Here is a 16,058-nt window from a genome sequence, read left to right as displayed (position 1 = left end):
ATAAAACATCATTTCAGAAGCAGAAATTGCTGGCATAGTGTAAGCACTAATGGACCAAGCTTCAGGGTAAAACATTGTTTACGCTAAAAACTGGAGTTATCTAATGCATTCACTACTGTAAATATGTCTTTTTTCCTAATCTCTATTTTCTTTACCCTTAAAATGTTTCTACTGTACTGCATTTACACTAAAAGGCCAGGTTGTTAAAATAATACATATTTGGTTTAGAGATGATTTGGTGAAAGCATACTTTGTAAGGTTGGACAGAAAAATAAAGCCCAGTGAGGTCTGTTAGAACTCTTTATGGTGAAGTCCCACGGTGTCCCCATTCTCTCATCTCATGTAATCTGTTCACTCAGTAGCTGCTGATCATCTGTTATGTGTATGCCATAGAGCCTGACCTAGAAGTTCAGAGAGATATGACTATAGGACAGACCCCTCACTTGAGAGAGGCTTCTTGTACTTCAAGGAATCAAAAATTGACCTACATGTATGAGGGAAAGAGACCATTTAATTTCCTATAATATTATACTTAGAATAGTGAGTATCATGAGGCTACCATTAGGAAAAGGAGAAAATAATTAATGTAATGACCATTGAGTATACACACACCCTGAATTACCGTGAAAGACATCATGAATGACTTGGCACTGGGAAATGGTACAGATCAGCTAAGTGGAGAAAATCAAGACTCTCCTAGGTGTGGGGAACTAGAGTGATAAAAGAAGTAGGAAAAGTGATGAAAATTGTTTTTCCCCAGCCAGAGCAGGGCTTCATATAGCAGACTGTAAGCCTGGTAGAGGGGGCCTTGGGTACTAGGGACCCACGTGAATTTGACCTGGTCACATCATCAGCAGGTAGCCTGGAAGACAGTGGCAGGGTCATCAGCAAGATATTGGGAGACTTTGCAGAGGTCAGATAACCTGGGCCAGTGTGTGGGCTTAGTGAGAATCCTTCCTCTGATTTCCATTACCCAAGTTGACCTTTCAAATTAGGAGACAGGCAGGACCTTCCACTGTGCTTGGGAAATAGGTTTTGACTTGTTTGGTTTCTTCCACCAGGGAATGATTCACCGTGACTTGAAGCCTGTCAACATTTTTTTAGATTCTGATGACCATGTGAAAATTGGTGATTTTGGTTTGGCGACAGACCATCCAGCCTTTGCTGTGAGTACGATGCCTGGAGATGGAGCCCCACGGCAGTCTGGGAAGGTGTTAGAGGAAGGCCAGTGAGTCCACTGCACTCTGCATTCATTCCCCCAAAAGTCACACACTTTTACTCATCTTTTTGGTGTTGAAATTGTGAATACATTGAGTCCAATTCATTTCAGTTAGGGAACATAAAATTGGTTTATGGGCCAATTATAATTTTCTTATCCCAATAACCCTCTTCTGAGTCCCCAAATCTGCTGTGATAGATCACAGTCCATTGAGGACTTGCCCTATGTTCTCCTTTGCTTTGTTTCTTGTTTGTAGGCAATATTTAAGTCAAAGGCACATTAATAATTTATAAAATCATTTCTGTTCTGGTTTACTGTGCCAGGCACTGCTTGGGCTAGATGGTCTACACATGAGGGATGTAAACAAGGTAGTATTTCAACTGGTAGATCGTTGGACTTAGACTCCTGAAGGTCCCAGTTTCATCCCCAGTGACACATGTACCAGAGGGTGCTCTGGCTAGTCTCTCACTCTCATATGAAACTTTGTTTCTCTCATGTGTAATAAACAAACATATCTTTAAAGCTGCGGAGCTTCTAGTTAAAGGAAATAAGGCTAAAAAATATGAAATACCTGATCCAAACCTAGACAACTTATAACTCAGAAGGTGTTTGTTTTTTCTGCCCTTTTAGATTAATGTTAACATGCAAAGTTAATATAATACCAAGTGAAAGAAATGAGTGTGATATGAAATGAGACTGGAAGAAAAAAATGTATATGGTTCTGGGGATTGAGAAAGATTACATAGTGAAAACAATATTTTGGTTTAGGATGGGGTTTGAGGAAAATCCAGCACGCTCAGATTGAAAGCAGGGCATGGTGATACCTAGGTAGGTGGTTCCAGAAAGAAAGAATAGTGTATGCAAAGGCCCTGAGGTGAATAGACATGACTATTTAAATACTATAGCAAGGGGACCAACAAAATAATTCATCTGGATAGACTGCATTGGATGAAGCTTCAGTACTGTGATGTCTTTCTCTGCTCGCTTTCTACACCAAAAAATGTCAGTTTGGAGTAGTAAAACCCCAGCAGTGACCAAAAACAAACAAACAAAAACATCATGCTGTCTGCTAGGTCAAAACAGTGAGGTGTGTTGGGTGAGTAGTGAAAGAGAATATCTAGCAAATCAGAACTTTCATATGTGGGAGGTCTTGAGTGCCAGAGGAAGAGTCACTAGTAGTCACCTCTGTAGTGAGTTCAGTTTGTTCTAAGAATAGTCAGAGGAAGACAAAGGAGGAAGGGGGATTTGGATTAATGATGCTGTATGAGATGGTGAAGTAGAAATGAATGAAGAGAAAGGAAGACTGAGGAAGAGCCAGGTGAAACTAAAGAGTTTGGCATACTGGCTGGCTGGAAGGCTGTAGCATAGCGCGGTAGATAGGAGCTCTGGAGGCCCCGGCCTGCACCAGCATCCCAGCTCTGCCTCTCTTTGTGGCATGGCCTTGAGAAGGCTGCTTAGCCTCTTTTTAAAAAAAATTTTATTTATAAAAAGGAAACACTGACAAAAAATGTAAGATAAGAGGGGTCCAACTCTGTTGTTAAAATTTGGAAGGCTCTTGCTGGCTTGGCTAGCTTCACGGGCGGGTAACAGAGACGACCAGAGACATACGGCTGGGCAGGGAAGCTGTATTTCTTTATTCAGGAACAACGATTCATAAACTAAACCAAACTAATCACCAAACAGAACTCTGCAGCACTCTCTCCAACTCCGGAACTCAAGAACCCTGGAACTCTGGCACTTTGGAACCCTCTCTCTCTTCCTCTGCAACTCTGGAACTCTTCAACTCTGGAACTCTGGAACTCTCCCACTTTGGAACCCTCTCTCGGGGTTCCTAGGTGCGGGGCCAAACGGGCCGCGAAAACTAACTGGACTGATCCAATTCTCTTGGCGGGGGAGAACTAGAACCCAATGTAAAGCATACAACACAACTCCACACAGTTCTCACCACCAGAACTCCATATCCCATCCCCTCCCCTGATAGCTTTCCTATTCTTTATCCCTCTGAGAGTATGGACCCAAGATCATTGTGGGATGCAGAAGGTGGAAGGTCTGGCTTCTGTAATTGCTTACCCAATGAACATGGGTGTTGGCAGGTCTATCCATACTCCCAGCCTGTCTCTCTCTTTCTCTAGTGGGGCAGGGTCTCTGGGAAGCAGGGATCCAGGACACATTGGTGGGGTCGACTGCCCAGGGAAGTCCGGTTGGCATCATGTTAGCATCTGGAACCTGGTGGCTGAAAAAAAAGTCATGTCCCGAGACAATAACTTGGATCCATCTGCATATCAGATGTCAGGCTTAGCCTCTTAGCATCTCACTTGTAAAGTGTTCTGAGTGCTATCAATCACTTGAAATTGGTCAGCAGGCTAAAAAGAGATATCAGCTAAGAATCTGGAACAGTGCTTACCAGAGGATGTTTAATGCTGTCATGGCAGGACAGCACACCTGGGAGGGCACCTGCTTTGTCATGCATGAGATCCAGGTTTGAGTCCCCGGTATACCACATGGGAGCACTACAACACTGTGGGGAACTTGGGTGCTGTGGTGTTTTTCCTACTTTCCATTTTTTGGCATTTGCGATGTGGAAATTATTTAATACCATGAGAGAAGGAGAGAGGGAGAGAGAGAGAGCGAGTGAGAGCCGGGTGGTGGCGCAGTGGGTTAAGTGCTCATGGCACAAAGTGCAAGGACCGGAGTAAGGATCCCTGTTCAAGCTCCTGGCTCTCCACCTGCAGAGAAGTCGCTTCACAAGCAGTGAAGAATAAGGTCTGTAGGTGTCTGTCTTTCTCTCCCCTCTCTGTCTTCCCCATCTCTCTCCATTTCTCTCTGCCCTATCCAACAACAGTGACATCAATAACAACAACAACAACGATGATAAACAACAAGGGCAACGAAAGGGAAAAAAAATTAAAAAGAACGAGAGAGAGAGAATCAGAGCAGCACTCTGGCAAATGTGGGGATTGAACTCAGTACCTGATGCCTGTCAGTACAACACTCTAGCCACTGTGTCACACTCCCTGTCCTTAAAAATATGAAAATTAATTGGTGTCTGCCATGAACAGAGCATTCTATTGTGAGTTACTCTTCTCTATCCTGATTTCATTGTGTTTCTAATGAGTATTACATTAGCAGGCTAAATGCATCTTTTAAGTTTTGAAATTCAGAAAAAAAGTAAAGAAAGCATTTTTATAGTTACTCTCCCTTCTGTGTAATGTTTGTCACTCTTCACATAGAAGTAGGTAATCCAAACCTCTGAAGAAATGGGATGTTTTAATCTGACATTAATTACTTGCATTTTTAGGCTGATGGGAAGCAAGATGATACAGCTGATCACCTGATTAAATCAGACCCTTCAGGTAAATCCAAAAGACTGTGCGTCTCATTAGTGTATTAAAAAAGCAAGTAACAAGAATCCTTTCCTCTTATTTATCAGCATTCAAACATCTATACATATGTGATATATATAGCCTGTGGGAACTTCTATTACAATCTATCCCTTCAACCTACCTATCATCCCTAACAATATCCTCTACCTTGTTATTATTGTCATTACTTAGTTAAAGCAACATTTAATGTAAGATCTACTGTCCTAGAAAATGTTTAAGTATATGACAGTATTTTGGAATTTTTTTTTTTGCCAGCAGTATTATAACTGGTACTTAATGCCTGAACAACTCCACCATTCCCAGCAGCCATTGTTTATTCCTTTTTCTTTCTCCCTCCCCATCCCAACCATTTCATTGGGGAAATAATGGTTTACAGGACAATTGTTAACATGAGAACAGTTTTTTACTTCCCCATGATAGGTGTCTGTATACCACACCCACCACCAACCCAAGTCCCCTGTACCATTATGTCCTGGGTACCCAACATCCCCTCCTCCATCTCTCTCTAGTCCAGATTCTTGCTTTGCTGTAATACACCTCACCCAGTCTAAGTTTTCAACCTGTGTTTCCTTTTTCTTGCCTCTTTTGTAATTAACACCTGTCAGTGAGATTTTGCTTCTGGCCTATCTCACTTAACATGATTCCTTCAAACTCTATTCAAGATGTAGTAAAGGATAAGATTTCATCATTTCTTACATCAGAGTAGTATTCGATTGTGTACATATACCACAATGGTATTAGCCACTTACCTATTGTTGGACATCTGGTTTGCTTCTGGGTTTGGGCTATTACAAACTAGCAGTTTCTCTCCTGTAGACCTATGCAAAGAACACAAAACCAGCTATCCAAAGAGATCTATATTGATAGCATCAGTTTTCTTTCTTTTTGATAAAGACATAGAGAGGGAGAGAGATAAGAGAGACATATCTGCAGTACTGCTTCACCACTCATGAAGCTTCCCCACTACAGATGGGGACCTGAGGCTTATATCTGTGTCTTCATGCTTGGTAACATGTGCACTCTACCAGGTACACCACCACATGGCTCCATATATAAAACATCTTAATATGAAACTTTATTTTCATTTGTGATATTAACAAAATTATGAAAATGCTTTGATCCCCCCCCTTTGGGTTATATTGTTGTTGGAAACTCTAAGAAACTAGGGTGTTGCCTTACTTTGGTCCTACAGAGTAATGTGATGTTCCCTAGGGCCCTCCAACTGTGGCCCTGCTGACTGGGGGACAAGTGTCTGGTGGGATATATGTTGCTTCTCCCTGTGAATACTGTCACCAGTGCTCAGATTGTGCCTTTCTCCTAAAAAAAAAAAAAAAAAAACACTTTTTTTTTTGCCAATTAAAAATGTTCCTGGGCAGGAGAGAGAGCATAGTTATGCAAAAAGAAAGACTTTCGTACCTGAGGCACCAAAGGTCCCAAGTTCAGTTGCCAATACCACCATAAGCCAGAGCTGAATAGCGTGGAGGGTGGGGGAGAAGGAAGGAAACAACAGTAAAAAATGTGCCTTGTCTCAAGTCTAGTTACTGAACAGCTTTCATTCTACCTTTTCTGTAGGTCACCTGACAGGAATGGTTGGCACTGCTTTGTATGTAAGCCCAGAGGTCCAGGGAAGCACCAGATCTTCATACAATCAGGTAAAGGGGGAAGTCTAGGGGGAGAAGGAAAGATCTCAAGAGTTATTTTACAGTAAGAATAGAACTAACAAAGATAAGTCACCTGGATAGTGTGCATGTTTTGTCATGCATACAACCCAGGTTGTAGGCTGGCCTCCATGGCACTGGGGGAAGCTTTCACGTTTTTGTATCTTTCTCTCTCTCTCTCTCTCTCTCTCTATATATATATATATATATGAAAAAGTCAGACTAGAGTATCTGAAAAAGTCAGCCTGGAGTGGTGACGCCACAGTGACATGGTAAACAAAGTAGTAAGAGCCATTAGAGTTCAGATAGCAGCTGAACTGCCAGGAGTGTGTACGCTTTCATGTAGTACATGTCCAAATCTCTGTGGAGGGAGTTCTTCAGGTGGAAGTGGGCTCCCAAGGACAGTGACTGGAATCAATACTTTAGTCGACAAGAGGCTCACAGTCCCTTTGTCCAACCAAAGAATATCATAACTAACTTCATAGGCAAAAGGAATATAAGGAACAAAATAGGCAAAAACAGAGGTCTTTCTCCAGCCCCCACTGAGCTCATCCACTGGGGTGCCTGCACACAAGTGAAGAGCAACAAGGCATCCACTGGGGTGCCTGCACACAAGTGAATGACTGCATATTGTGATAACAGCTATGATGAAAAGAAATGGAGTCCAGTAACCAGAGAGCAATAAGAGATTTGTCATTAGATGATGGTTAATAAAAATCTCCTCAAGGTGGGAGGGTGGGGTCATGGAACTTTGGTGGTGGGTGTGGTGTGGAACTATACCCTGTAATCTTACATTCTTATAACCCACTACTAATCACAAATAAAAATTAAATATATATTTGTGGGGTAGAGGTAAGGAAGACCACTTGAGACCAAGGTCTAAATTAGAGAGTCTTTATTTATCTAGCCGGGAACTGCCTGTCCCTGCTGGGGACTGTCTCCCAGTGAGGTGCTGTTCAGAGAGCAGTGTCAACCTTGAGCATATAGCTGAATTTAAAGGCAAAAACCACTTCTTATTTTCATCAGCAGTTGAGCAAGCAGGCTTTGATAATCACAAACGGTTTGGTGGGAATGATAGGAACTTTTGTTACTCCCTGTTTCTATGACAGGGTGATTCTGTACTTGGATGGAGGCTTCTGAGAAATCAGGAGGTTTCTTTTCACAATATATATCCAACTGAAGAAGAAAAAGCTCTTTAGTAGCCTGGTAGGTGACTCAGTGGATAAGGCATAAGGCTCTCAAGCATGAGGTCCTGCAGTTGATCCCTGGCATTGCATGTGCCAGAATGATGCTCTAGTTCTCTCTTCTTTCTCATGTAAATAAATAAATAAATAAATAAATCTCTAAAAATCAAAAGGGGGAAGCTTTAGGCCATACAGAGTTGGAGAGTGGAAAGTACTTGGGAGAAAGGTATGAAGCAGAAGTAGTAGTATTGCACAGAGTGAAGACTTGGGGGAGAGCTCATTTGACCTGCTCAGAACACCCCATGTTATATGAGCAGTGGGGGAGAAAGGCACAAAGAGTCAGGGTTCCAGTGATGCAGGGCTGGCTTAGCCACATGAAACATGTGCACAGAGAACTTGGAAGTTCTTGAGCAAGAGCGGGCATTCCTGCTCTGCAGATGTCCCGGTCAGATGCTGACAGCTTGAGCCGGTATGTGGGAAGATGGGAAGAGTCATTTGAGAAGGGAATTAATAGGTTTTGCTAATGCTGTGGGCTTGGGGCCAGAACAAGGAAGGAAAACAGGATGGCACTCCGGTTTCTATCTAGAGCAGAGAGAGGAAGAATAGTTAACTTAAATGAGGAAACCTTCGTTAAGGGAGATAAGGAAAGACTAACAGGAGAATTCCATTGTAGGTCTGTTGGGCTTGAAATGCCTATAGAGAAGCCCAGTCAGAGATCCAGCAGGTTATGAGCCTCTGGAGACTTTAGTTCACAAGAAAGATTGGAATCAGAGGTAAGAAACTGAGAATTGTCAGGGGCCTGGCACTGGCACACCCAGTAGAGTATGTATGTACAAGTACCTGGTTCTCTCTCCTTTATCTTCTCTCCCCCACCCCAATTTCTTTTTATAAAATAAAAAGATTTTCAGGAAATATACATTTGTTGTGTAGACACTGAGCCCCACAGTAAGTGAGAGCTTACTGGCTCCATCAGCTGGGATCTCAACTCGAGACCAAGTAGGATCACTTAGGGCAAGTGTTCAGAGTGTAATTGTAAAAAGATGAGCTACCCAGGAGGTAGCACAACAGATAAAGTACAGCAGGCATGAAGTCCTGAGTTTGAGCCTAGCACCTCATATGCCAGAGTAATACTCTGGTCCCCCATCTCTCCCCCCCCTTTCTTCCCCCCTCTCTCATGCATAAATAAATCATTTTTTAATTAAAATGTGATAGGCAAGAAGTTTACATCAGAGCTTAATTCAGGCATTATAGAAATGTGTAGCAGAAAGTCCAGCTTAGGTTTGATCTGACAGGGAGCACCAGGCAGTGAGTGGCACTGAGTTGAACAGGCCTTAGAATAACCAGTGAAGGGGAGGGAGGTAGACTTAAATTATGACAGCAGCCATCATCTTGAGTGTCACTTTCGGAGTGTAGTTTGCAGGAGTGCACTGAGACTTTTAAAAGGTCCTTACTCTTAAGCATAGTGATTCCAGGTTCAGAAATATATCCAGAGGGAACAGTTATCCAAAAAATTTCCATGTCAAAGGGATTCAAACAGCAGTGTCTAAAGTAGTGAGAAACAGCAGTGTTTAAAAATAGGAAATTGTGGGGGCTGGGTGGTAGGTAGTGCAGCAGGTTAAACACACATGACATAAAGCGCAAGGACCGGCATAAGGATCCTGGTTCAAGCCCCCAGCTCCCCACCTGCAGGGGGATCACTTCACAGCAGGTCTTTGAGTGTCTATCTTTCTCTTCCCCTCTTTGTCTTTCCCTCCTCTCTTGATTTCTTTGTCCTAGCCAATGACAATGACAGCAATAATAATAACAACAACGATAAGGGCAACAAAAGGGAAAAGGTGGCCTCCAGGAGCAGTGGATTTGTAGTGTAGGCACCAAGCCACAACACTAACCCTGGAGGCAAAAAAAAAGGAAATTGAGTGCCCTGGATAATGGCTCAGTTTTAGAGCACAGGACTTGCATGCATGTCTGATGGCCCTAGTTCTGTCACTGACAACACATATACCAGAGTGATGTTCTCTGTCATGATGTTCTTTTGCTCTCTGTCATTCTCATTTTCTCTCTCTCTCTAAATTAATAAGTAACAAAAACGGAACTGATTATATTCTGGGACTTCTGAGTGTTAAAAACATGTTTTGGAAAAATAACAGTACTGAAGTATGTTGAAAACAATAGTAAAGCTATTATTTATAGTATAGACTTTGCATATATACACCTAGAAAACCACAGAACAAGTGCATTTTAGATACCAATTTTAAAAAAAATCATAGAGCAGAATCTCAGAAGGTAACACAGTGGACTCTCAAGAATGAGGTCCTGAGTTTCAATCCCTGGCATCACATGTGCTCTGGTTCTCTCTCTTTCTCGACTCCTCTCATTAGCAAATAAGTAAACTTTAAAAAAATCTTTGAGCGTTGGAATGTGGCCAGTGACCATGTTATTCTTGGTATTTTTCTGTGTGTTCTACATTTATTTAATTTATTTATTTGGGGGATTAATGTGTTACAGTAGTAAGTACAATAGTTTGTACATGCATAACATTTCCTAGTTTTCCACATAACAATACAACCTCTGCTCTACCATCATGTTACAGGACTTGAACCCTGCCCCCCACCCACCCCAGAGTCTTTTACTTTGATGTTCTACATTTTACGTGCACCTGTGTAGACAATGCCAATAGCTATTTGTACACCTTTAGAAGTCACTAGCTAAACTTAGCTCTTCAGACTAATCCAGGAGTCTTTCACTTTGTTTTTTTGTATGTGCGTGCATGTGCAGTTTTACTATCCTGGACCACTTTTTCATTCATATAGAAATATCACAGTCCCAGAACTTCCTCCAGTACCTAAGCACCTCCCACATTGCACCAGAGCTCCAACATGGACTACACATGGCAAGGCACACGCCCTACCTGGCAAACCATCTCTCCAGCCCAAGAATCTTCTTAAAAAATGGTTTCAGGGGAGCATGAGGAGTTGAATCAACCTATAAAACATAGGCTTTACATGTGCATAAAGATAGGTTTTGAAAAATGAGAAATGTTATGCATGTGCAAACTATTGTATTTACTGGCAACTGTAAAACATTAATCCCCCAATAAAGGAAAAAAAAAAAGGTTTCAAATTCCTACTCACCACATAAGAGCACCATGCAAAGGGGAAACTTTATGAGTGACAGAGTAGTGCTGTAGTGTCTTTCTCCTCTCTGGCTCTCTCTCCCTTTCTATCTCACCCTCTGTCTGGGAAGAGAAAGAGACTGACTGCCAGGGATAATGGGATTGTGTAGGCATGAAACCCCTGTGGCAAGAAACAGTATGGTCCTTGAGGATGTGCCGTTTGCCACGAGTGGGCTCCCTCTCAGTTGGCTGTGTTGGGCCGCCTCAGGCACACGCTGTCTCCCATGTGCAGCCTTCTGCATGAGCCTCTCTGCACCAACTTGCCCTTTCTCTTCAGTTACAGGCCCTTGTTTTGTTAGGATGAATCATAGGCTTTTTGTTGTCCTGCTCTTCTGTCCTTACTGCTTTGGCTTTGTGATCATTAGCTGACCTTTGCTGTCAGATGCAGGCAATGGTCTACACTTCCCTTTGGAGATAAATAGCAAAGAGGCATAGCAGATTCTCTGGACAGCTCTACAGTTGCTTTTGCTTTTTAGCCACGATTCTCACCATTTGCCACTAATTACCTATGTGTGTACAGCCAAACCAGCTACTATTAATTTCAAAGAAAATGATGAGAGACCTCTCCATGCCAAATATAGAATCATGCCACCCTCGTGTACTTTATACCTCTGATTTTTCAGAAAAAACTAAAGGTTTTTCTAGCATGGCTTTGTTTTCATTTACATAGGCTTTATTCCAGTCATCATTGTTCAGTCTTTAATTTCCTTGGAAATTATAGTTAGCAATCAAGGTCCTCTCAATACAGTTCTTCTCTCCCCCTCTCCTTACCCCACAGAAAGTGGACCTTTTCAGCTTGGGAATCATCTTCTTTGAGATGTCTTATCACCCCATGGTTACCGCCTCAGAAAGGATCTTTGTTCTCAACGAGCTCAGAGATGTAAGTATTATAGGTTTCTGTTGTGGAGTCATACTTGAAGAAATCATGTTACTCTTAATGTAAAACAAATTTTTGTGATGATGATATAGTTAACAGCAGTGGGAATGGGTTAGTGGGATAGCTGGTATTTAGTTCTAGAAATTAAAAGCCCAGCTGAATGGATCTGGTATCATAAGCTTAAAGACCAGAGCTAAAGGGGGTCTGGGAAGAATATCAGTAGTGATTTTCCCAGTGAAATTCTCATTGGTATTCTTAAAACTCTGTTATTGTCCAAAATAAATGGTACTTATGTTATAATGTGTGAAGTTAAGGGAGCCCACTGGAACCGGCATCAAGATGAAAGTGAAGGGTTCAGGTGGTGAATCACCAGGTAGAGCATGTTACCATACACTTAGACCCAGGTTCAAGCCCCTGGTCTCTACCTGCAGGGGGGAAACTTCATGAACATTAGAGCAGAACTACGTATATCTCCCCTTCTCTTTGTATGTTTCTCTTTGTGTGTCCCCTTCTCTTTGTATGTTTCTCTTTGCATGTCTTTCTTTCTCACCCTGTCAAAAAAATGAACGAAAAAGGAAAAAAGGTGGTGGTGGGGGGGTTCACTGGGAATGGTGAAATCATATAGCCCCAATGATAGTCCTGGTGGTGGTGGTGGTGGTGATGATGATGATGATGATGATGATTTTTAATAAAAATAATGTGGAGAGTAAGGGTAGGTGTGAGAGTGAATGAGTAAACTAGGGTCTTATTCATGAGCAAGAGACTTTCTCTTCCTTTTGAGCAGTGCAAAGTAGGTGTGTTAATTAGGTTTAATACATTGTAACTAAGAATATTCTTCTAGGTATTTGGGAAAGAATTGTTTTGCTACCTGTATAACATGGTTCATAAAATATAAGAATAACTGAAGTGATTACTGTTCATTTGCCTTGGCTTAGAATGCTGTTAGAGGATTGTATCCTGGCTGCAGTACCATTCTATAGTCTAAAATTTAGGTTTATTCTCTGATTTCAAGACAACCTAAGCTATTGAGTGAGTGCTGAGATGTAGGCATCAATTCCCAGAAAGGTGAGAGAACTTTTGGGAAAGTAGAGATTCTCTTGTTAATACTTTCCCCTAATTTTGTGTTACTGGTTTGCTATTTTTGCCTTTTTAAAGTATGTGTTTTAATAAAGCAACTGTGACTTTCCCCGAAGCCACACAGTGTAAAATACTTTGTTCACAGATGAGGTACTTTCTATCATGGAAACTGTCATCTGAGTAGAACTTGTATGGAAATAACATGGGAGTCGGGCGGTGGCACAGCGGGTGCAAGGACTGGCATAAGGATCCCAGTTCGAGCCCCTGGCTCCCCACCTGCAGGGGAGTCGCTTTATAAGCAGTGAAGCAGGTCTGCAGGTGTCTGTCTTTCTCTCCCCCTCTGTCTTCCCCTCCTCTCTCCATTTCTCTCTGTCCTATCCAACAACAATGACATCAATAACCACAACAATGTTAAACAAGGGCAACAAAAGGGAAAATAAATAAATATAAAAAAAAGAAGAAAGAAAAAAAAGAAAATAACATACACATACTTGAAAGAAAAGACATTGCTTTTCAAGAATGTATTACCTCCCCTTGTTAGCTGGTCTCCCCCTCCCCCCTCTTGAATTTGATTTCCTTACCTCTGGTGAATAAATGGTTTTTATGGTGGCAGCCTGCCAAACTCACTGATTAATGTGATATTCTTTTAGCCAACTTTGCCGAAGTTTCCAGAAGACTTCGGTGACGGAGAACATACAAAGCAGGTAATTTTCCCACTCTATAGTGACTGTCTCCATGCTCAGGTTTTAATTATAATTTCTTCTCTTTTCAATTATAACCCCCCTGCCACTCATTGTCCTGTGTCCTTTTAACAATGTAGGAAAAATTTTCAAAAGGTGAAGCACTTAAGATGTTATTAAACTTGAAATCCACCATAAAAATGCCAAGGGAGATCAAATTAACTAAATGATGGAGTTCTTTTGTGTGGGCTCACTGTGCTTTTGAAGTGCTCTTTGGACCCTGTGTTCAGTTATTGGAAAAGGAAAATGTGTCTTACAGCTCATTGTTATAAAGTCAGTAAGATCAAAAATGGAGAAATGTAATTTAAAACAAAGTTTTTGTTTTGGAGCTCAAGTAACTCGGGTTCTAAATGGAAAAATATAAGTCTGGAGATACAGTATAATTTATTTTCCATATCATAGGTATGAATATATTTCTAAGTGTGAGAGGCATGCAGTTAGTTAATGCTGGAGTTTTTTTTTTCTTTTTTTTGTCATCTCATGTTTATGGTGGTGTGGGGGATTAAATGTGGGACTTCAGAACCTCATGCATGAAGAGTCTCTTTGTAAAACTGTCTACCCCTAATTAGTTAATATTGCCACCTAGCCAACAGAACATGAGTAATTCTTAGTAGATTTGTGTTGAACTCTGATGCACCTTTCTTCTTAGTGCTGTTTGTCTTGGTGAAGCCTTCTGTGATTAATACTCTGTGCTCCCAAGTCACTTTTGTGTTCTTATACCCTTCTGGGGGACAGTTTTATGTATGCTTATAAGGTCTCAGTTCTGCTTCTGTGTTGGAAAACAAAGATTCTTGGGGGCTGGGGATTGGTGCACCAAGTTAAGCACACAAAGTATGAAGCACAGGACCTGCACAAGGATCCTGGCTCTCCACTTGTAGGGTGGTTGCTTCACAATAGGTGAAGCAGGTCTGCAAGTGTCTTTCTCTCCTTCTCTATCTTCCCCTCCCCTCTCAATTTTTCTCTGTCCTACCAAAAAAAAAAAGAGAGAGAGAGAGAGAAAATAAGGATTTTTTGGTTGTTCATAACAAGAAAATGTTGAAAGAACTACTACTGTTTTTTTAAATAATTTTATTATTTATTTATTGGATAGAGAGAGAGAAACTGAGATAGAAAGGGGAGATAGGGAGAGAGAAAGAGAAGGCATTGTAATACATGTGCTCGACTGAATGTGCCACCACCCAGCCTCAAGAGCCATTACCTTTTAAATGTATTTTTTATTTGTTTATTGGATAAAGATAGAGAAACATCAGAAAGGGGGATTGAGGAGGGGACACACCTGTAGCACTGTTTGACCACTTATGAAGCTTTCCTGCTGCAGGTGGGGACCCAGGGGCTTAGACTTGGTATAACATGTGTGCTCAACCAGGTGTACCACCACCTGGCCCCAAGAACCACTACCTTTTAAGAAGTACTCACTTGGGGCCAGGTGGTGGCGCACCTGGTTGGGTGCACATGTTACAGTGCACTAGGACCCAGGTTCGAGCCCCTGGTCTCCACCTGCAGGGGGAAAGCTTCATGAGTGGTCAAGTAGAGCTGCAGGTGTCTCTCTCCTCTATCTCCCCTTTCCCTCTCAATTTCTGGATGCCTCTATCCAATAAATAAATATAATTAAATATATATATATATACATATGAAGTACTCACTGGGGCCAGGTGGTAGTGCAATGGGTTAAGCACACATGGTGCAAAGTGCAAGGACTGGCTTAAGGATCCCAGTTAAAACCCCCAGCTCCCCACCTGCAGGGGGGGTCACTTCACAGGTGATGAAGCAGTTCTGCAGGTGTCTATCTTTCTCTCCCCCTCTGTCTTCCCTTCCTTTCTTGATTTCTCTCTGTCCTATCCAATAATAATAAAGAAGGGCAAAAAAAAGGGGGGGGGATAGCCTCCAGGAGCAGTGGATTCATAGTGCAGGCACTGAGCCCCAGCAATATCCCTGGAGGCAAAAACAAAAAAAGAAGTACTCACTGTAAGGGCTGGGAAGACAACATAGTTTATTCAATAGACTTTAGTGTCTGAGACTCCAAAGACACAGGTTCAATCCTCAGCACCATAAACCAAAGCTGAATAGTTCTCTGAGATCTCTCTCTCTCTCTCTCTCTCTCTCTCACTCTCTCTCCATCTACCCCTCCCTTCCTCCCTCTCTCTGTATGTGTGTGTGGTGTGGTGTATCTCATTAAAATATTTTTTGAAAAGAATTACTCATATCACACAATGCTGTGGCTATAATGGGGTGGGAGTGGGTGCTGGGGGGGTGAGGATGACAAATTGAAGGGTTCAGGAAGACTAGCGAAAACATTCCCAGTGAGTACAAGAAACGTGTGCCTTTTCTTTGACCTGAGCAACCATGGTATGGCCTTGTGAGAATTCTGTCCCATCACTATTGTGCCTGGGTTACAGAGGTCTGTCATCTCCTGGCTGTTGAACCATGACCCAGCCAAGCGGCCCACAGCCACAGAACTGTTGAGGAGTGAGCTTCTGCCCCCACCTCAGATGGAGGAGTCAGAGCTCCATGAGGTGCTGCACCACACGCTGGCCAACGTGGATGGGAAGGCCTACCGCACCATGATGGCCCAGCTCTTCTCCCAACGCATCTCCCCAGCCATCGACTATACCTATGACAGTGACATATTGAAGGTGAGCTCAGTGTGCATGTTACCATGCATAAGGCCCTGGGTTCAAGCATAGATAGACAAGATGTATGTGTATGTGTGTCTGTACATGCAGATGTGCATATCTGGAAAGTGTAATT

The 16,058-nt window shown here is 42.2% G+C and overlaps 1 protein-coding gene across 6 annotated transcripts in view; it reads left to right on the top strand.

Annotated features, from left to right (window-relative positions):
* The window catches only part of EIF2AK4 (eukaryotic translation initiation factor 2 alpha kinase 4), a 162,543-nt gene that overhangs the window by 70,831 nt on the left and 75,654 nt on the right, over positions 1–16,058 (top strand). For all 6 annotated transcript variants that reach the window (XM_060175102.1, XM_060175103.1, XM_060175105.1 and 3 more), the window contains 6 exons: positions 1,062–1,166; positions 4,518–4,572; positions 6,175–6,254; positions 11,395–11,496; positions 13,221–13,274; positions 15,707–15,943. In XM_060175102.1, coding sequence (XP_060031085.1) covers positions 1,062–1,166; positions 4,518–4,572; positions 6,175–6,254; positions 11,395–11,496; positions 13,221–13,274; positions 15,707–15,943 — 633 coding nt within the window. The remainder of the gene's footprint in view (positions 1–1,061; positions 1,167–4,517; positions 4,573–6,174; positions 6,255–11,394; positions 11,497–13,220; positions 13,275–15,706; positions 15,944–16,058) is intronic.

The sequence above is a fragment of the Erinaceus europaeus genome, chromosome 16 (genome assembly GCF_950295315.1).
Source record: "Erinaceus europaeus chromosome 16, mEriEur2.1, whole genome shotgun sequence".
Lineage (NCBI taxonomy): Eukaryota > Metazoa > Chordata > Mammalia > Eulipotyphla > Erinaceidae > Erinaceus > Erinaceus europaeus.
Note: the sequence above shows the minus strand (reverse complement) of the source record. Positions and strands in the feature narration are given on the sequence as shown.